We start from the raw sequence: 23,356 nt of genomic DNA, 5'->3' as shown, positions 1-23,356 counted from the left end.
CTTGGAAAGCTTCCAGAAAATGCTCTGAAGGCTTCATTAACCAAGTTGATTGTTGGGGAGAGTCTCATTCACAGTTCCCTGCAAAGAAACTGAACCAAATCTTGACATTTTATGTTAAGTAGGAACAGTGAATAAGGCACATAATATAGGTGACTCTTAGGCCACCAATGTCTTTTTCTTAATATAAAAATAAACATAAGTAACTAATGGAATAACAAAATAAAAGTTTATTTTATTAGAATTAGGAATGTTCTTTCCCTCTGGGCAACCTGAACAGTCCAGTTACAATGAAAATCTAAGAACAGTTATTTCCACAGCACAGTGTGCTCTACGCACAAAATTACAGGGTTAGGAGCATTTAATCAATTTACCGATCTGATTGTCTCACCAACCCACCCCCTCCCATCCCCCAAGTGCTCTATACCGGGATTTTTGTACATCAAGTCCTTTTCTCTCTTATGCTAAATTTCAGTTCCTAATCATGGCTGATCCACATTTTACACTGCAGATTCAACCATTTCAAATCAAGTCAGTCAGTCTTGGATCTGCTATATTTGTGTGTATGTATACACGTGTATTTAATGTATTTATTTAAACACACATAAAACATACAATCTGGGTTGCAGCGGATTACATAGAATTTAGAGTCTAATGATATATGCTACTCAATTTTACCACTGTGGTTTGTAGTCCTGCGCTTTGGATCAACAATTTTATTGTAAATTATTTAAGTCCATCTACTGCTCAATGAATTGTTCAAATGATGCATGCAGTTTTCAGAAGACCTCAAAAAGACAAGGGAGACCCTGGTGCTGACCATGAATAGAGCCCTCTGCCAGAAAGACTTAGGTGAAACAGGGAAGCCATCATATCATTTGGCTTAAGACCTAGCCCAGCTGAGATCACTGAAGTTACTTACTGACAATGAAAGTGATTAACTGATGGGAATTCTGTCAGATATGGAGATAGTTGTTAAAAGCTTGAAATGGAAAAGGCCAATTCATCTTGATCCATACATATTAGGGAATGCACCCACAACTGCAATACCCTCAGGTAATATGCCAACACTGAAACTAGAAAACAGCTCTAAAAAGCACTGTTCTTCCATGGGTGGGGGCTGTTATTATGAAGTGCACACACTGTTTCTGGATACCTCTTGTAAGGGGAGCGTGTAAAAAGGGTTTATGACACTGAAATCTAGATACTGTAGTTAACCATGTAAGATATTTCTTAAAACACCACATATACACAAAACATTTTAAGGGGGCCACATATATCTAGATAGCAACTCTGGCTGCTTTTCAAAGTTACCAAGGAAAGGAACTTATTCAAGCTTTCTTAAAAAAAAAAATCCTTAGTTTTGATAAATGTCTTTTAAGATTGATGCAGTCATTTAAAATAAAATCAAATGTTTGACAGGGAAAAGGAAGGAGAAGAGAATAAGGAAGAAGCAGACACTGAGTTCAGATTTGCACCTGAGGTGGCAAGGGAGGGGAGGATAAAAGGTATAGATAAAGTTGATCCTAGAGCGACAAGTGGTTTAAGGAAGCAGCATAATATACTCAGCAAACATTCACTGATTTCTGATGGGAAAAGAACAGTTGCAAGTACATCTCATGTAACAACCTTTTCTAAAAGGAAAAGTAGGGTTGATTTAGCAAAGCCTAACTTAGGCAAAAGGCCAGAGGAAAGTGAAACTACTTCCCAATGGAGTAGTAAGATGTACGGTGCAAGAGCAGACAGAGCTGCCTCACAAAAGGTAAACACTCCCTAGGCGCAAGACATTTAGAGGAAGACAAAGAGGTCCTTCAGCCAGAAGTGGTATTTAGTATTAAGACCTCATCTAGTTGCCTAGTTCACTCTGTACTCCTGTATAAAACTGACAGATTTAGGGATGAAAAATACCACAGCCAGAATGGCCTAAACAGATACATAGTTAATAAAACCACCACCATCCTTTACTTTTAACATAGCTCTTAGTAGAAATTTCATAAAAATGGACATCACAGCTAAAACGCCTTATTAATTCTCCTATCTGTTGACAAATAGAAAAGAAGCAAAGATTTCTATTTAAATGCACTAGATGGGAATATCAAGTTCTAGGATGTTTGCCTTCAAACTGAACCCACAGCAACACACACAAGCAATTTCAGTATCTGCCATTTTTAATTCACAATCTGAATCTAAGTGAATGGCTATTTATTTATATTTATATTTAAAGCAAAAACGTCCTATTTGACACCCTAACATAAAGAAGGGGTGAGAGAAGAGCCATAACTAAAATCTTAAAAGGCTCAAAGCAGCAATTAAAGGGACAAATTTTTGAAATGTGTCCTCTGGATGTGACAGGAAGCCTAGGAAGCCTTCAGCTGTGTGTATGACACGGGCCCACAAAGGCTTACGTAGATGTATGAGGCTGCTGAGAGGGATGAGGTTGGAGACTGGGTCATTCTTCAATGGCAGCAACAAAGCTCCCTGTTGCAGCCCTTATCAGGCCACGGCATTTAGTCAGAGCTTGACCTCTCTGTGCTCGACCAGGAGCTGGCAATTCTGGGCATGAGACCCAGGGCCAGCAACAAATACATCAAAACCAGAGAGGGCAAAGTAATTTCAGGAAAGGGAAATCAAAGAACTCTAGTTAGGTCTTCCAGAGGTGCTAAACCAACACACCTTTTATCCCAACCCTCAGCCCTGGAAAGATAAAGCAAACTGAAAGAAAATGCACAGCAAATAGACATAATCTTGAAGATTTTTAAAGAATAAATATTTTTTGTAATTAAACATTATGCAAACACGTGCCACGCTTGCTTTGTCCATGCATATGCACTATATACAATTTTGAAAAATACTGTGTTGTCCTCTTGTTTTAAAAGTCATATACAAAGTTTTTTTTGTTTTTTTTTAATTCCTCTTTCTGCCTACCCTCTTCCCCGCCCCAAGAATTTTCTTTACAAGGAACTAATCATTATTCACTCATGACCTTGGGGTATGAGAGAGAGACAGTCTGTGTGTGTGGGTATATCTGTATGTGTCGGGGAGAAACGGGAGAGGTCCTTTACCAAAGTACAACAAAATGGCTGGTTTGGACATGAAAAGCAGTGTCAAGGAGCAGTTTTAAATTTTAACTGTACTACACTCAGGAAAAAGAAAATGAAAAAAAAAAGGAGTCAGCTTGGAGAATGAAGCTACGTTACAAGTTAAAGTTGGAGGGCTTTTAGTGTGTCTGTCACACTTTTGTTGGCGGCCTAGAATACTGTTGTACAATGGTTTATCTACCTTTTTTTTTTATTACAATATAATTTACTTAAACTTTCCGTTAACAAAACAGAATTCTGGTACTACAGACCAGCGGTGTCAGAATAGGCTTAGTGCCTCCTTGTTTGTGTTTGTTTTGTTTGTTTTAATTGCATGAGCACTCTAGATGGTAAAGTTTTCAGAGTTCATTTTATGCAGGGCCATTCTCAGTCCTCAATGTACTCCCACAGATCTTTTTCATAGCCTTCATGCACATGCTGTAACAAAACCCTTCGTCGACTCTCACAGTATCTGTAATCAAAGAGAAAGAGAGAGAAAAAAAAAAACAAACACCTGTTGTCAGCCTCCAGTAAATTTTTTTTTTTAAGAGGCATTTACTTGTTTTTTAGGGCTCCCTATAGTTTATCCAGACATAGAACCTGTTTTTAAAAGGCATATTTTTAGGTCTAGATGTAAAGACATGACTATTTCTAATTTTCAAAAGGTATTTTTCGGAGTTTCTAGTTTGGGGAAATTAATTCCAGAGCAATAAACAGGCCTTAGAAATTATCTGATTCAATCTCATCATTCTACAGGTAAGTAAACAGTTTTAGGAAGAAGTAATTTCAGGGGGTATTCACAACTAAAATCTTAAAGTACTAGCGGTAGCTATAATTGGCTAAGGGAAGTGAACATATTACTCAGGATTAAATTTTCAAGTCTTGCAAATTCCCAGAGATTTCCACTACTATTAAAGAGAAAACAACTTTTTCCAGCAAACAACTTTTGGAGAAAGAGCTCTACGTGAGAAAGCAAACATTTTGCATCTTTTACTTAAGAGGTGACATCTCTTAAAGTATCATCTATCCCTAGGACAAAGTAAATCTCTCCTTGGAAAATCAAATCTTAGAAAAAAATCTTTAAAAAGTCTGGGTAGCTCACTTGCCAAGAGCCACGATCCACCAGGATCCCTAGGCCAGGGCCAGCATGTTATTCTCACCCCTCATCCTAATAGTCACTTGCCCTTTTTGGGCTCCTTCTTCCTGTCAGGGCAATAACTACATAGATAAAGCCACATGGAAGAAGCAGGATCAGCCAGCACTGGCTGATTTCCTCCCTATGCCCAAAGGACAGAAGCGATCTGTGAGAAACATGGCAGCAGTTCAGTTATTGAATATGCTAAACCCAAGTTTCACCATCATTTAACTTCACCACTACGGCATACCACACCACCAGTGGCAGACATTTTTGCTCAACAACTAAAAATAAACTTACCTGTACTTATCTTGTACTTTCTGCTTTATATCCTGCAGAGAGTCTTGGGAAATATCTCGTTCGAGGTAACCCGAGAGCACCTCTGTGGCATTCTCTAGATCTGCTTGGTTATTCTGCAATAGGAAGGAGAATATATAGTAAATTCTGCCTTCAAAAGAAAGCTAAGAGATAAACTATCTTAGCTACTTCCTTAATAGACTGTACTCAACACCAATTTTCACAGGTGGTCAATTGTACCTCTAAAGTCCTTCATTACTTCCACCTCTAACAACTTGTTTTCTCTTTTTTTTCTCTTAGGAGAACTTTTTAACTATGAAAAGAACCAAAGATTTATCCATTACCTCTGGAAGAATACCAAGTATAATTTGAAAGTACTTAAGAAAATGTTTTTGGAAATCTAGCTCTGAAAACTATTATGTTAAAGCCTGAGAAACAAACAGAAATGCATTATTCTTTATATCTAGCTAGATACCTAATCTTATCAGAAAACACTGTATGAAAGATTAAAATTTTGTTATCCAACCGTTACTAGTATAGCTAGTTCTGTACATTTACCCATCTAAATTCCCATCTGCTAGTCACTGTTACTATCTAGCCATCTATCCACATCAATACTGCATGTATAAATTTTAAATGAGCATCTCTACTTGAAAAAACTTTACTGCTGAAAGCCCCCTTTTAGTCACTACTTCTCCACAAAAGACAAGCTCCATATTTACTTCTAATACCATGTTATGAGTTTTACCTGAACAGACTTTTGAAAAGAACTTAAGATGTTCCTGGTGTTACATAAGCATTATACATGGATTGTCTCACTTAAACATCTTAACATTTCTAGAAAAGTATTATCCCCATTCTAAAACAGAGATATAGAAGAGGTTAAATAACTTGCTTCAAGTCAACAGAGCTAAAAAGTGATGAAGTCAAGATTCAAATTCAGGACTAATTGCAGAGCCTGCACACTTAATCACTAGCTGGCTAAACCACATCAATTTGAATGTAGTTTACAGCAAGATATCTGAATTTTTTGTACCTTCCTAATAAACGATAAACTTTTGATCCACATTCGGGGGCAAAGAGTAACCTTTAAAACTCTTATCTATAAAAGATAAGTAGTCCTATGACACACAGGTGGTTTTTTTACCCACTCAGTAACTATTCCTACCTCAAAGATAATGGACTGGTTATTCTTTTTGAGGTAGAAAGCGAAGACATAAGTGTACATGAGTGTGGCACGACACTGGCAGAGGACATCAACTGCTTTCTTCAGGAACTGCACCTCAATCCAGGACATGTTGTGCTGTTGCATCTCTTCCATTTTCTGTTTCACCTGAGCATATAGTTTGTGCTCAAAGCGGAGACTCTGCATGTGGTTCATATAGCGATTACAGTAGAACAGGTACCTCTGCAGGGCTGCCCTAGATCTCTGTCCCATTAAAAAAAATTAAGGTCACATAATTATAACAAATTTATTATAGGCACACAAAACCTGATATCATATTTACTGATGAAACGGAATAGGAATTTAGGCTAAAATCAAGAACAGAGAGACATCTATTGCTACCTCTGTTACTTAATATTTTTTGACTGTCCTATAGCTGTACTTTCCAATATAGCAGCCAGCAGTCACATATGGCCATTAAAAGTAAAATTTCAGTTTCTTAGTATTGCAGTCAGTGTCTACCAAATCAGACGGTGGTATTAAGAACATTTCCATCATTATGAATATTCTACTGGATAGCTCTGTTCTGCAGTGTGCAATAAGGTGCATCAATATTATAAAGTAAAAAACAAAAGAGAGGCAACCAGACATCATATAACTCCTAATATAATGCAACAGAAACTACACAGTACATTTAACACCAGTTAAGTGTTCTGTGTTCTTTCCACATCCCTCACCAAATCGTCTGAATGCGAGTATCTAGAATTAGCACCAGTTTCAGCAAGTTGAGGGATAGAAGAACCTAACCAGGGATTTGCAGTTGGGAAATCCAGAATAAGAAAAATGCTACAGCACAAAAATGATTTAAGTTTCCTCAACAAATAAATAGCAAAAGAAGAAGGAAAAAAACAAAAAGCCCCAAAACATGAAAGGACCTACAGATTATAACATCACATCCAACTTGTGGACCTATATGGATCCTCATTTGAACCAATTATAAAAGAAAGTTTATGAGATAAATGGGGACACTGGAACACATATTAACAAAATACTGCTTCAAAAATATATAATAAATATATAGCATAGTTATAAAATAACATAATATACAAATACTACTACAGTTTTATGAAAAATCTTTTAAAGTACATGAAGTATTAAAAAATATGATGAAGTATTTAAAAATATGATATCAGGTCTAAATTTGTTTTATATTGTTTATCATACTGCAAAAATAATTCACATGGGTCTCTCTTATTACACTGTAGATGTTAAGGAGATACACTTTTAAAAAAGTAATCTTGGGACTTGTCCAGTGGTCAAGACTTTGAGCTCCCGGTGAAGGGGAGAATGGGTTTGATCCCTGGTCAGGGAACTAAGATTTCACAGTTCAGTTCAGTTCAGTCGCTCAGTCATGTCTGACTCTTTGCAACCCTTTGGACTGCAGCATGCCAGGCTTCACTGAAACTCCAATACTTTGGCCACCTGATGTGAAGTGACTCACTGGAAAAGACCCTGATGCTGGGAAAGATCGAAGGCAGGAGGAGAAGGGGACGACAGAGGATGAGATGGTTGGATGGCATCACCAACTCAATGGACATGAGTTTGAGCAAGATTCCACAAGCAGCCAAAAATATCATTTTCTTCATATTAAATACTAGACACAACAAGATTAAAAAAAGCAATCTTGTTATAACTCTAGTACTTAATATCTAAAAAATGATTGTTGAATGTAACTACTATAGAAGGATTTCTTACCACACACATGGATTTCTTTTCTTTAAACACCATTCTCCTCTTCCTCTCCTCATGCCTATGGCTTACAAACAGTACAGATACTACGAGGCCTTATGCTTGGTCTCTTGCTCAGAAACACTAATTCTGAACCACATAACTAGCCAATCACATGATCCAGTATCTTACAACATGGAAACACCTAAAAAAACCTACACAAGTCATATTATTTCAGCAGTCAGGTAGGTAATCAATGCTTACACAGTGGAAAATTATGCCAATCATATCTAAAAATACTATGACAATTATATCTATTCATTATTAGATAAAAATAATATTGTTATTAGATATGATTATACATAATAAAATTATGCCAATTATTTCTAAAAATAGAACATGCAAAGAATAATCTACTTGGCATTTTACCTCCATACAAAGCACTAATATTTTCAAGAATTCCCAAGATGAAATGGAAAACCTAAATCATGAATTAAAATGTATGTTATAGGACTTAATATGACTAAGAGTTCTCAAACAGCTTGCATCATTAAGATAATTTTAAAATTCATATGAAAAAAACCAAACCACCCACACTACCACTGCAAATAATACCCATTTTTAAATCAAATCCCAGAATCTGGACTGAGAAATGCAATGTCCTGAAAACGCTTTGGAAAAACACACAATAACATGACTGCTTAGAAGACGGATAGGCAATCCAGCTGCTGCCTATTTTTGTTTTCAAAGTTAATCTGAAATGCTGCCACATCCACTCCTTTAAGTCTATGGCTGAGTCAGCAAGCATCACAGGAGAAGGATGGAACTGAGCAATTCTAACAGACTGGATAGTCTGCAAAGCTGAAAACAGTTACTACCTGACCACTCACAGAGGTATACTGACTCTGGGTTAGTAGATAAGAAAATTTAGGGAATTCCCTGGCAATCTGGTGGTCAGGACTCTGATCTGACAGCCAGGGACCCGGGTTCAATCCCTAGTTGGAAAACTAACATTCCGCAAGCCGCATAGTGTGGTCACAGAAAAGAAAAAAGAAAAGAAAAAAGTACCATATATGTTCTTTCTGTACTGTGTGCCAACCTTATAGTACTTTTTTAAGAACTACAACTGCCTAAAAATGGAAAACAAACAAACGAACTACAACTGCTGAGAAGCGGGCAAGAGAGGGTGAGATGGTTGCATAGTACCACCAACTCAACAGACATGAGTCTTAGCAAACACAGGGAATGGAATACTGAAGGACAGGGAAGCCTTGCGAACCGCAGTCCATGGGGTCACAAAGAGTCGGACACAACTTAGCAACAACAATATAACATAAATAGAATCATGTGACAGAGATCACAGAATGCTATCTGTAGACACTGGCTTTTTCACTCAGCACAGTGCCTGTGACATCTAAATTGCTATGTGGATAAACAGTTCATTTTTTGTTATCACTGAATAATATTTCACAGTATGGATTACCATGGTTTGTTTAATCATTCACCAATTAAGGAAAGTTTTAGATGTTTCCAGTTTGGGACTATAACAAATAAAGCTGCTATGAACCACTGTTTAAAAAAAAAGAACTACAATTGCCAGAAAACACTAGGCCAGAGTATGGACGTAGAGGAAGTGAGGAAAGAATAAGCTAGGTGTGTATGCCATGGTGTGCTCCATTCTGGGAGGTATGGCTCCTACTAAATAAACAAATACAGTCAACTCATACAAACCCCTTTCCCTGTACACTCACAGGATCAGAAGATTCTAGTTTAGTCCAATATATGACCTAGAAAAATAATGCAATCTAATGTCTACAATCTATACATTAAAAGGGCTAAGAAGCTATGTCCAATAATCCACCCTCCCTGCAGATCTCAGAAAGGAATGCTACCAGCACCCAAACACTTACCAGTTAAGGTCAAGGATAACCCATACACTTTCCATTGTCAGCAAATTCTGGCTAGATTTAGCCAGACTACTAAAGAACCTGCCTGCCAATGCAGAAGACATAAGAGACCCAAATTCGATCTATGGGTCGGGAAGATCCCCTGGAGAAGGAATTGGCAATCCACTCCAGTATTCTTGCTTGGGGAACCCCATGAACAGAGGAGCCTGGCAGGCTACAGTCCATGGTTTAGCAAAGAGTTGGACACTACTGAAGCAACTTAGCACACAAAAACTAAAAGCCCACCATGGTAATTAGGAAAAATATAATGCTACATAAGAGAAAAACAGCATTTCTTTATGGATTGAAAAAAATATTATCATAATTAGAAGAAAACTTTAGGACAAAAGCAGAAAGCCAGAAAGGGAGGCGGGGGGAGCTAAGATTTAAAAACAAACCTGAAACAGAAGGAGATGCAATGACAAACTTAGCTGAATAAAAATGAAAGAGAGGACTCAATTCAAAATGGAGGGTGGGAAAGGCATCACTCTCATTGCAGAGTTTTTTATACAAAGGTTACATGGGTGATGGTTCTCAAATTATAGTCTGAGGATACTAGAGGGAACTGGAGTAGGGGTTCCAAATGATCTCGTTTAAACAGACCATGGAAATTTTTAAATATTAAAAATCTGATAATAACCTGAAGAAAACACAAACACTCGACCACCTGAATAAACTTATGACAACGCTTTCAGGTCTTACATTTGTAAAATGGCTAAAAATGGCATCAAGCCATACTACTTTAACTGCACCAGAGTTGAGAATAAGTGACAGGAAATACATTAATAATAAATTCTGATCAAATCAAATTTTGATGCACTGTAGGGATGAAAAGGCAATAGTTGATATATAGAAAACTGATGGGAGAACAAATTATCACGTGGTACTTATAGTAGTATAATACTACTAAATTCAAAAATTCTGGGTCTTAGTCTATCAACAGTAATTCAATTTCAACAAATAACTTATTTGTATAATTAGTTTTTTTGAGTTTCACTGGTTGTGGGTTTTTTCGTTTGGTTGTATAGCTGCTTAAAATAGTCCAGCTGGTTTTACTTTAAACACAGTTAATATAGTAATATTATAATGAATATAATGTAAACCAACATTATAACCTGTGGGTTTTTTCCCCCTTTAAAACGATCACAAATATTGTAAACATCTGAAATATGACAGCCTAGGTTATGTAAATATATTCTTTTGTATTTACAGTAATTTAAATAAATTTTAAAGGAGCCTTTGAAAAGTGAAATAATAACAAACAGGTCATGTTCTGGCTTGCATCTTGGCAAGACAAGTCTTTTTAAAAGATTCTGGGAAGAGAAATGGGGACTTTCAATACAGAATGTATGAATGTAAGGGATGACTAAATTCTAGAATTCTACTATTAAGGCAGAATTACTAGCCTGAAAGGAACTCAAAGTGTTACTGAATCTAATCCACACCAAGGGTTTGAATCTCTTCTTCTATAAAAGTGGGTTATTTCCTTATTCAGTAATAGGGAAATCCCTACCTCCTGAGACAGTTCATTCCAAGTTACCTAAAATCATTAGAGCTTCTTGAACAATGAAGTAATTAATTAAAAAGAAGTGAGGCTGGATATAAATAGCAGCAGTGCCATTTAACAAATACTGTCCTTTAGACTCTTTGCTGGGCAGGGAACACCTTGCTATGGAAGACTACTGATACCTAGAGGTATGCTATATTACTAGACTGTTTTTTTTTTTTTTTTTAATGCAAACAAATCTATAAATAGGAATACTCCTAATATGTATTTTGCATAAGATTCCCTTTCTACATGTATACAGATATACAGTATTTATTGGAATATCCTTTAACAAATCTTTCAGAATTGAACTCTTTTGCTAAATTATTCCCTAATCAACAGATAATGCACACTCCTGTTCAACCGTTACCTGAAAATAAATGTACTTACCTCCTGTGCGTCTCTTGCTGCCTTTGCATCATCCTCATTATAGCGGTTACAGTTGTACCTGAAGTAAGTAAAGAGGATTCCATAAAGCCATAAATCAATGAAAAGGGAACAAATCACAGAATTTTAGCCTGGATTTAGCAATTATATAGAGCCAATATTCTCCTTTACAAAGATAAAATGAGGTGAAGAAAAAAAGCCCCTAGGTGTTTGAATCCTTTCCAAGAGTATGTCTGTTCTCTATTAGTAAAAAGCAGTTTCCCACCCCCTGAGGCAGTCCACTCATTAAGTTTACTGATAATCATTGGAAAACATTGTTATTTTTTCATTTACCAACTGTAGTTTGAACTTCTAATTCATATTTTGAAGAAAGAGACTATCTCATCTCCTACACAGTCTGTTATTTAGCCAAATATTTTCAATTTTTCCAGATTACTCACCTTGTTATCCTCACTTGTATACACCAAAAAGAACCAACTGTTGACAGACTGTTATGTGACAAGTGCTGTGCTATATGCTTTATATGCTCTGAACAGTTTATGAGAATCCCTGAAAACTCAATATACAAAATGAGGAGCAAGGGGAAATCTCCCCAGAGAAGTCAGCTCAGAGTGGAGATGTGTAAGACAGGCACTTCTCCTTCCTGATTACCTGTTTTATTTTATGGGAGCCTACATTTTGAGAACAACTGACATACACTATATTCCATCCACTTACTAAGGATTTTAACTGTACTATCACATTTAATCCCCTCAATTACCTTATGAAATATGTATCATTATCCTCACTGAGCATATGAAGAATCCAATTTTGAGAAGATAAGCAACATATTAAGATCACAAAAGAAGAGTTTCAGAGGTGGAAATTAATCTGATGCCCTTCTGCCAACTGAGACCCATGCTCTTAACTAGTGAATACATATCTTCAGAATCTTTCTAATGATGACCTTTTTAGAAGAATTTTGAATTTAATATAAATCTCATTAAACTGAATTTAGTATTCCAGCCTGTCAAATTCTTTAGGATTAAAATGGTTTATATATTCAATATCTCTCTTTGATATAACCCCAAAATATTGTATACAAAATTTTTTATATTAATTCAAGAAAATCATCAATACAATTGAACAGAAAAGCAGTATATAGTTTATGTGAATAAAAAAGATGTGGACAAAGCCTTTCAGCAAACCTTAAAGCATTCCACTAGGAAGACACAAATCTATTACCTGTACTCCCAAACATCTCCATCTGTAGTTCACAGCCTAGGCTACAAACCTCTGTCCACAATGAAATACCTTGCTGAAATCTACCAAACATTCCATAATTCATCATCCTAACAATACCATTTGATTCTGGAATTTCACATAAGAGAAAAACTAAACAAACTAACAAACTATGGTTCATATGCAATTTGTGGAATGAGAAATTCTGAAAATTTGAATTACACTGTCTGCTCCCAATCTTAGGTTCCTTTCTATTTTCCACAGTACTCAGAAACAACCAACAGTGATCACTGATTTCATCTCAAAGTTTTTAAAGTAACCCAGACCACAATTCACCTGAGTCAAGAGACATTACCAGTCCCCCAGATGGATTAATAATCCTCTCTTACCAATAATTATTCTACTCACAAATAAGCCTAAAGATGCCTCTTCTCGCTATCTACTGGTCAACGATTAACACATTTTCTTCCTAACTGATATATCCTCAAAAACTTTCCTTTTGATATTTGTTAGATATTTTTAAGCCTCAACTCACTCTGGGCTTTACTCTGTCAACATTAAGAATTTTAAGGCCAAGAAAGCAAGGAGGGCTCATCTATATTTCCAACTGAGATTACTGACAGTGCTATCTGGAATGTTATTTTGAAGATTCTAAGATATTTTCAGATTTAAACAAGAAAGCACAGCAAGGATTCATCTGCAATATTAGCCACGGGAAAAGGCAAGATACAGGCAACATTTCTGATAACCCCCGGACCCAGCCATTCTTCATTCTTCCGTAGTCATCATTTGTTTTGTATCCCTTTCATTTTTCAATCCAGTTCATTTAAAATTTGAGTTGTGATCAGAGACTTCCTTACATACACACAAAAGTCTCTTTAATACTTGTCCCCCATTCCCTCTCTTCTTCACTAAACTTGTATATATACACTCATATGAATTTAGTTTCTGGGAACACTCTAATCTTCAGTTTGCATTCCTAAACCCCAAATATCTTTCCTTGGCTCTGACAGTAGTAAAATCACTTTTTTTTTTTCACCTAACCAATTAGTTTTTACCTAAACTAGTTTAGAATCAATTCAAGACAATCGCTCTATTCCTCTAATTAATGAAATAAATGAAAATTCCAAAGAAACTAAAAGGGAATGTTTGCCATTGTCTTAAGTTCAGATTCTCCTCATCTTGTCTTGAGCTTGCAATTTTTCCCCTCCCACCCACTCTCTACAAAGCAGCCACAATGTCCAGATAAAGTATGGAAAACACCTAATACAGAGCATGTCATCTAAACTACAGACATAACGTTGTTATTCTCAGTAAAAATACTTCTGATAATTGTCCAAACTACTTCAGGTCCCAGTCTACTTTCTCTTTTCCTATTCCCCACAATTTATGAGGGGCCACAAACTCAAACACCAACAGGAGACAAATGCAAATAACATAAACTAGTCAAAACGGCAATCTGCATTATTGTAACACCCAGAAATATTTCCACATTTACCAGGAGATGCGCTAGCTCCCATTTTTCTTGTTTTGAGAAAAATGCAACAAGATATCTTTAATCTAACTTGCATTTTCCCTGCATGCATGATAAGAAACATGCAGGGAACAAAGGTATGTATCACTACCAAATGTGCCATCGTAAGACATGCAAATGCCAATAAGCTTTGGTCTTAGGGAAAACATTAAACTGCAGTAAAGGCTCCATCTAAAAAGCAACCAACCAATTCCAGGTGATTTTTGCCAAAAAGAAATGCAGGCCTGTTCTTATGTTTCAATGAATGCTAAAACTCTGGATTGCACTGGGTAATTTTCCAGTTCTTAAAGTTTGGACAGATTTTTTTGTCGAATGGCATGCAGGATAACTAAAACACAACTGTGGATTGGGTTCTGCCAAGTGTCTTTATTGTCTAGAGAGACGTATTAGACAACGCTGAGTAAGTCATGTACTATCACATTCTTCTACCTTTGTTCATGCTACTCCTTTTGCTCTGAATGTTTTTCCTACCACTTTTTGAACAAATGGAACTCTTAGTCTTTCTTAAAGTTCAACTCAGTTGTTACCTGATCTGTGAAATAAATCTTATTAAACTCTCTTTGGATATCTTGCATACACTTCTAATACTGATCACACCCTGTATTCATTTATCTAGTCCCAAGTTAGAGGGTGATTTTCATGAGGCAGAAACCTTATTCATAATATGCGGCAGATACATCACACAGTTATGTGAACATGTTCTTCCCTTCGTTTCCCCAACCTACCAGGCAGATCCATGTGGTTCCCAAGGGCCAAGACACACCCAGCAAAACTCTGCTTTACAGTTCTGGTTACGACAGACCATGTGATTACAACCGCCATCCTTCTCAATTGTGACATGGCATTTGGGACATTCCTATGAAGAGAAACTATAAAGTTGGTGTCAATGCTACACTGAGGAGAAGCCAGCTCTAGATTTGGTTTATTTTTAAATTGATTCTGTGATTTATTGTGATTGATACATGTAAAGCACTTAGAACAGTGTCAAACACTTAAGTACTATTGAAAATGAGTTATTATTACGGGTTTTTAAGATGCATGACAATTTAAGGATTTGTTTTAGTGGGGTTGGGGGACAAAAACATTTTAAGTACTTTTAACCATACACACAGTAATAATAGTTTTATGAGAGGCTAAACATTTTGTTCCTGTAAACATACTGTTCCAGTGCTATCTGGAAATAATTATTGAATACTTCCTGTATCCCATACATTGTTCTCAGTGTTCTATATGCATTAACTCATAATCCTTATAGTGGTCTTACTCCGATTTCCATTCATCAGATGAATAAACTAAGAGAAAATGTTAAAGAAACGAATCCAAGGCTATACAAGTAGCAAACGATAGTTAGGATTCAAACCCAAGCAATTTGGCCTTAAGAGTCAGGCAAGTAAAACTGATCATTCTTTTTGTGGCTACTGAATTTCCCAACTTTCTTCTGCCAAATACCCTTGTTAAAATCTTTTCATTGTGGTTCCTTGACAACAGTGCTGCAGAGATTACATCCCCTTGCTCAAGTCTGTATCATTTTCTTGGTTGCTAATTAGCCAAAGTTACTACCCTTGTGGGCACATCTAATGTTCTTCCTCTTGAAAAATTTAGAGAATGAAACTTACTCATTATTTTTAATAAAACTATGAATAAGATGTAAAGCTTGGATTTTTGCTGTATGTTTTTGTGTTGATGTCTATTACTCCCATAAAGGGAGGAAAGTATCACCCAACATAATATTTGTACAATTCAGCTAAAGTGAACAGATTTTACTGTCCACAAACTATAGTATTTCAAAAGAGGTCAATACCATCAGATTTTTGAAGTTACTCACATAAAAAATACTATCATCTTCCCAAAGAAGCAAATTTCAGGCCTAAAATATGTTTCATTCTATATTTCTTGGCTATAATTAACTAAACAGTATTGATTTCTTAATATAACAACAACCTGCAAATCTAAGGTGCTAGTAACAAAAATAAGCTTCTGAAATGTCTCCAGAGGGAAAAACCCTCAGTTTCATCTCAAAACTTCCAACTGATAAATCTATTATTACAAATTGTCATTCTTACTTAATAATCTACCCTCTAAACAAAGTCAAGCATATTCAAACCTATACTCCCTATTTTAAATATCTTGGAGATTTAGAGTATGTAGGGATTTTTCCAGATGCAGGAGAGGGTAGTTTATAATCAAACTACTTAGGGAAAATACAACTGCTCTATTCTAAATACTAATCTGACAGCATATTTAAGGATCTAGGACTTTAATGAACATTTCTGGTGGAGAAATCTTCAATTTTTGAAGAAGAATGCTTAAATAACAGAAAAAAAATTTTTTTAATAAAAAAGCAACCACTTTCTGATATTATAGTAAGGTTTTCTTAAGTGCCATAAGGTATGTTTATCATGCTGGTTTCAGAGACATAGAAATGCTAATTTCAAAACTACATTCCCCAAAGATGTGGGTATTTCTTTTATGCAACAGGACTGTTTTATTGCCAATGCTTTCTGGGAGACAGAAATGTAAACATGTTTTAATCTTTTAGGGTAGAGCCAGGTATCAGTGTTATAGAATCACGTGCTGGCTGTCATTTAAGCAATCCTTATTCTTATCATTATCCCATAATTGAGTGATGGAAGACCGCAAAGTTATAACTAACTCTGGTCAAACAACTCAATATTCTTCAAAGCATCATCATCATATGTGAAAGACAACAATAAAAATAAACAGCCCATGAATAACACTATTAGTTACCACTAAAAGCCACTTCCTATTCAGACAGGACATAAGATTGGATGTTTATACAATTTCCTACAAAAAATTGGCTGGGTACACAGTTTGGATTCAAATGCTTACCACTTAGGGATAGAAAAGAAGGGTGTTCAAGTTTATTTGCATTTGTATGACATTCCTCTAGGGTTTAAGATGTGGTTTATGTCATAAAGATACTGAACTTTGAAACTAGTATCACGACCAATGAATTCAATAAATAAACCCCCCAAAACCAAGGATATTCGTGTTATCCTTAAGCTTCCATTTCTCAGGAATCAAGTCTTTTAGTAAATTATATTTTGGAAGTTCAACATGTTAAAAACGTTAAATTTGTTAAGCCCAGTTCAATTACATAATTAAATTACTCATTTACTCTGACTCAATACTGCCCTAAAGAATAACTCCTTAAAAGTTAAACCCTGGAGATTTTAAGGGGCAGAAATATAGCCTAGTTAAAAAAAAAAAAGGCTAGATGCAGTAAACTCTATTATTGGTATACTAGAAGGCAGCCAAGAATTTACATGAAAAGATATTATCAAACCCCAGGGTAGAAAACTGATTAAGCAACCACTACTTTTCTGATGGAAGAAAACTAAAGCAGAGTACTACACATACTACAGTAGAGTACTCAATAAAACAAACTCAAACAGTAAAACAAAGGAAAATTATTAATAGGCAATCATTCTGAAAACAAAAAGCAAACTAATCAAATGAAAGGGAAAAGAAGGCCCTTTAGTATGTAAACTTACTGCTTCTGAAGTTGATACACCTGTTCTTATCAGTTTCAATACCAAGTGTTTACTGAAGGAAGATACCAACCTTTGTGTTGGCTGCAATCCAATTAGAGGTTTCACTGTCATCATCACACTTTTTAATCCACTTCTTCAACCACTGTTTGAAAACAAGAACTGTTAGAGCACAACAGAAGACTTAAGGATAGCAAATTACATCAACATAATATAGTCAAGCTTAAATGTAAAAGCCAAAGGATAGGACTGTCACTGGATTTACTTCTTTTTAAACCAAGAAATCCTGTGATTCTCATTTACAGTCCAGGTACATTAAAAAAAAAAGAAAAAAATCAACCAAAGGAGGACTTTCTCTAGCTGCAGGGAAGTGAGGAACCTAGAATTCAACAAGCAGCCCAGCTGCAAGGTGTGTCCTTCCCCTTAGCTAATTATACAGCTTTCCAAGGGAAGGACCTTAACCCTCATTATCCTCATAATCAGGAGATAACTTTATTCCTAAGCAATGTTCCCAGAATATTTGCAAAAATCACCTGAAATAAAAAGGACAAAATACCATGTTCCAACTACTAATGAATAAATAACAAAATGTGGGCTGTGACTTAAAGTCATCAAGTCTTAGAAGTACTCTACTACCTTATTTAAAAATGAAAATGCCAGGCAAACTCACCTTACATTTAACAGGGTCATGCCAATTTTCTCCACAGTTAAAGCTGTTAAGTGACACAAGAGTTAAAAGAATTAAGTCCTACCTACTGTGAGTAAACAAACAAACAACTTCACGCTTTACAGAACCTCAGTACTTTCACCAGTTTCTAGTGACTGGCAAATACAAGGAAAGGAACCATGTCTATTTTACTCTGAAGTAATTTACTTAGCCTGTAGTACTAGGGCCAGCACACACTGAGTGTGTGTGTGTGAAATGAAGAAATGACCTGAAGGATGAAGACATTTTATCATGACAATTACAGAATAAATGACTGTCTAAATAGCTACCAAACTGTTGTATGCTGTGTGCTTAGTCACTTAGTCGTGTCCGACTCTTTGCGACCCCGTGGACTGTAGCCCACCAGGCTCCTCTGTCCATGGGGATTCTTCAGGCTAGAATACTGGAGGGGGTTACCATGCCCTTCTCCAGAACAAACTGTTAAGACAGTACAATCAGTTTAGAGTTGTATTTTCTGATAGTTTTTAATATGTGTAATTCCTTGCTGCAACCACTGTCTAACTGAACTAAAATGAAATCATGTTCAATAATCTGAACTTACAATGCTTCATAGAAAGTGAAAGTGAAGTCGCTCAGTCACGTCCGACTCTGCGACCCTGTGGACTGTAGCCTACCAGGCTTCTCCGTCCAGGGATTCTCCAGGCAAGAATACTGGAGTGGGTTACCATTTCCTTCTCCAGGGATATTCCCGACCCAGGGATCGAACCCGGGTCTCCCGCATTGGAGGCAGATGCTTTAACCTCTAAGCCACCAGGGAAGCCCTGGTGGGGTTCCCCATAAAGAATGCTTCATAGGTATATATTAAATATTTAACATTCCAAATGAAGAGTTAGTCTGACTTCGTATGGTAATTCTATACTTTAGTACTAATGCACAGTAAGCAATATGTGGGAAACAAACAGGTCACATATTTTTGCAAGATCCAAACAAATGAACCTCAGCCTAGTAAAGTGTACCAAACAAGGTATAAAACAAAAGATGATGACTACATATTCTGCTACATTAACTGCTAATTCCTTTCTGCTTTCTAGGAGCATGGTTTAAAAAGTATAAATTAAGAATAAACACTCCCTCGTGGCTCAGATGGTAAAGAGTCTGCCTGCAATGCTGGAGACCCTGGTTCTATCCCTGAATCAGCAAGATCCCCTGGAGAAGGAAATGGCAACCCCCTCCAGCATTCTTGCCTTAAAATCCCATAGACAGAGGAGCATGGCAGGCTAAAGTACATGGGGTCGCAAAGAATCAGACACAACTGAGTGACTAACAATACTACTAAGAATAAAAACAAATGCTTGTGAAAAACATAAGCGTGGAATGGCTGATTAATTAATCAAGTACTTTGGGAATGCCCCAAATCCTTTGCAAATTAGAAGAATAAAGTGCTCTCAGTTTAAATGAAGCCACGATAATGGTTAGTTCTAGAAGACGGGGAATGGAATAGAGAAATGAACATCAAGAAGCTTCAAATATATCTTTCATGTTTTATTTCTTGACAAAAACAAACTGATTTTCATTAAGGTCGGTTGTAACTTTATAAGTGTTTAAGTATTGCTGTTATTCTCTATACTAAACCTGTATTTGAAATACTTCATACACAAAATATATTTGAAAGCAGGGAAGGAATTAGACTCCACACTATGTCTACAGAGTAAATTCTGAAATGATAATGTATAACCTTTACCAAAATAGCATGTACTTTACACAAACTTAATCTCTGTGAGTTTTACCTATTCTTTTGGGAAATATTTAGTATTAATGATGCTAAGACTAAATCTATTGCTGTTTGGAGGAAAAAAAGAATGATACAGAGCAATTTCCCTAGAGGGCTAGTGGTTAGGACTCCATCCTCTCACTGCCAAGGGCCTGGGTTCAAACCCTGGTCAGGGAACTACGATCCCACAAAATGCGTACCCATGACCAAAACAGAAACAAACAACAAAAAAAGAATGATATGGAAAACCAATAAAATGTGTATTTGCTACCTATAGAGCCCCTTGGCTTTAACAGCTTCTCATTTCTAAAAGATCCATAAAGGAATGGTCTCTAATGTGTGGTAATGGAAATTCCCTGCTAAGTTGAACCTAGAATTCAAAGGCTATGGTACTTCAAGAATCCAGGTTACCAAGAAAGCTGGGGCCAGAAGCCCCAGAGAAAACTCTTAGTTAAAAAAGATTTAATCAACAACTAAAAGATTTAATCAACATCTAATCAACCAAGTTTTAGCTTTCCAAATTTATCTACATATTTTTAGGACCAAGATTAAACTCATCAGAACAAAGGAAATTAAAAACTCCTAACTCTGTATTTCCTAAGAGATAATCTGAATACAAATCATGAGCCATAAGGAAACAAAAAACAATGTGACAAAATAAGCTGTTAATCAGAAATGAGAACTAAGTTCTTGTCCCAGATCTTTAGGTTTGTTCCTATATATGTGCCAATGGAGGATACAAGGAAAAGTGATTATAACTGCACTTTTTTTTCCCATAAGAAAATAAATCCAAAACTTACAGCAACATAGAAAGAGGAAAATTATCTTAAGATATGAGACTTTTTAAGCTAAGTTTTATTTTAAAGAAATATATGCTATTTAAAATCAGTTATCACCAACCTACCTGAGGTAAAGAAAATTTTCTATTTCACTAACCAAAAATAAATAGAAAAGCTATGTGTACTACTCCAATTCAGGAAATCACCTGCTTACCAAAACTGGCGCCCACATTTGCAGCGAACAGGTTTAGCATCAGGATACTGAACTTTAACAACGTGGTGGCAGTCTGGGGCAGGACACCACTTTAACAGTCGATTGCACTGAAATACAAGTTAGAAAATTAAAAAATGACAGCAAATTAAATCATGATGCAAGATTTCCCAGCACACCATGCAATTATGTATACTACTTCCTCACTATCATAAAGTGCGGATGGTGTAACAAGCATTTAAAACCCTGCTATCAATAGTCTTTTACAGCAATGCTTCTGGATGTACTGTTTTTCTAAGATTATAGATCACTTGAATACCTGGAATTATAAACTATCTCTTGTTCTATCTTCAAAATCCCACTGGGAAACTTTAAAATAAATAATCACCATTATGTGATCATTAACACACATCAATTTGTGTATGGTTCTATTTCAGGGCAATTTTATAAGATGCAAAAAAATAAGGTAATGCTTCTACTCAGGGAAGGAGTTCATATGCTATATGAAACAAGCTAAAGAATACACATGGAATTCCTCTCTTTGGCCATAAAAAGTTCTTCTAAAAACAAAAACCAGTTCCTAAGCCACAGCAATGGTTGCATTTTAGTTCTTCAAAAGAAATATAACTTTTGATATATTTTTATTATGGGACAAAACATTGCTCAAGGAACACTCCATGAGAATTCAAGTTTATTGACCATTTTTAAAAATGTGTATTCTTTACAACTGCTATTTCTAGAAGACCTTCAGTTTAACTGCTAATAAAAATTAATATTACTTTCTAGAAGTGAAATACCAAGTTACACTCATGCTCTTACACAGGGGCTGGCAAACTTCTTTCAAATGGAGCCCGATAGTAGATATATTTGGCTTCATGGGCCATTCTTTAGCAACTACTCAACTCTGCCACTGCAGCACAAAAGCAGTCACAGACCACATGGGCGTGTTCAAATAAACCTTTATTTACAAAAAGCAGACTCGCCGTGCTTTGACAATTTCTTTTCTGTTAAGCCATACTTGATACAACATACAAAAACCACTAAACAATTCATTTTTAACCAAGTTTACTCGTAATGCAAGGAAGGTAAAACAAGTAGAGATATAGCAGGGCTAATGTATCAAACGTGATGAAACATGACATCACTAAGAATCAGCTACAGTTCTCTGCTAAGGATAAAGACTATAAAAATAATTTTATCAAAGCTTAAGACCTATGAAAAGACATCTATTTATTGATTTGTCAGATTCTTTTGAGAATAAAGTATTTTGGTATGCTTCATAAAAAGATAGTAACTGAAGTTATCATAAAGGTGTTTCTTATGTAAGACAAACTGAGTACTTCTATTAATAAGCAGAATTTCTTTTATTTAAAGAATGAAAACTTATGAGAATCACTTACCTCTACAAAGCTATTTGTTATTAAATGCTGATACTTTAATTTAACTTTTGAATCTGTGATCAGGCGCCTGAAAGTGAGAATAAAAATAGTTTATTAGGAGGTTTTCAGCTAAGGGTATTTTCCACATTCATAAAATAAAATTTCAATGCTCTGGTATGAAACTGCCTTAAATTGAAAGTACTAAAATATATATATAAACTGTCAACATATATAACTCTAGGAATCAAAACAATAATCTCAAAGTTTCTATAATTTTATTTTGGTAGATGTTTCCCCCTGGTTCTTATACTCTAAATATTCCATTTTTACCCAACTGGTATTTGTGTTGTAGTCTAATGACTTACCAACTATCGCCAAATTTGGGCCCCTTTCAGAGTCTTCTGACTCTCATATCTTGCCTTAAGACAGCAATTCTTGGCCACCTTTCCTAAGATCTCCTCCCCTAAAATCAGTGTGTGAAATAAAACAATCTTGACAGGAATGTTCAGAGATGGATATAGGTTTTGCCACATATAATTCTGATAGCCTTCTTCTTCTGAAATCTTCTGGTAATTTATTAGAAATGCTTACTAATTGCAATCTGGCATTCCTTATTCACCTAGAATACTGTAAGTCACAAGAATTTCTTAAACTCACAGGAACTCATGAAAGTGAAGAACCTTCAAGTTTAATTTTCACTAGTTAAACATGCCTGTGGGTATTATAGGAAAACGGTATTAAAGCAAAGAAAGTAACCACCAAAGAAGCTATTAAGAACAGTACCAAAAAAATGTAAAGTCCAATATCATCTTGAGTTTCTTATACCACTCACTTCTCTTATCACACTGCCCTTACAAAAGATCCCCACCCAGTCCTGTGCACTCCTCAGTGTACTCCTCTCGCATCTGTATTCTTTCAAAATAGTAAGCACCACCCTTCCTCAGGGCCTCCCTGGTGACTGAGACAGTAAAGAAACTGCCTGCAATGCAAGAGACCTCAGTTTG

The 23,356-nt window shown here is 35.9% G+C and overlaps 1 protein-coding gene across 3 annotated transcripts in view; it reads right to left on the bottom strand.

Moving 5' to 3' along the window:
- Positions 1-23,356, bottom strand: part of ARIH1 (ariadne RBR E3 ubiquitin protein ligase 1) — a 107,217-nt gene that overhangs the window by 2,466 nt on the left and 81,395 nt on the right. For 2 of the 3 annotated variants that reach the window (XM_027553148.1, XM_027553150.1), the window contains 9 exons: positions 22,374-22,440; positions 20,977-21,083; positions 18,216-18,258; positions 17,619-17,690; positions 14,759-14,889; positions 11,282-11,339; positions 5,675-5,935; positions 4,510-4,622; positions 208-3,546 (listed from right to left, as the gene is read on the bottom strand). In XM_027553148.1, the coding sequence (XP_027408949.1) occupies positions 3,462-3,546; positions 4,510-4,622; positions 5,675-5,935; positions 11,282-11,339; positions 14,759-14,889; positions 17,619-17,690; positions 18,216-18,258; positions 20,977-21,083; positions 22,374-22,440 (937 nt within the window). In that variant the 3' untranslated portion in view covers positions 208-3,461. Of the gene's footprint in view, positions 1-207; positions 3,547-4,509; positions 4,623-5,674; positions 5,936-11,281; positions 11,340-14,758; positions 14,890-17,618; positions 17,691-18,215; positions 18,259-20,976; positions 21,084-22,373; positions 22,441-23,356 lie in introns of those variants that run through there. The other variant, XM_027553149.1, reaches the window with a different exon arrangement.

This window comes from Bos indicus x Bos taurus, chromosome 10 (genome assembly GCF_003369695.1).
Source record: "Bos indicus x Bos taurus breed Angus x Brahman F1 hybrid chromosome 10, Bos_hybrid_MaternalHap_v2.0, whole genome shotgun sequence".
NCBI classification, from domain to species: domain Eukaryota; kingdom Metazoa; phylum Chordata; class Mammalia; order Artiodactyla; family Bovidae; genus Bos; species Bos indicus x Bos taurus.
The sequence above is the reverse complement of the archived record's forward strand: the minus strand, read 5'-3'. Positions and strand labels throughout refer to the sequence as shown.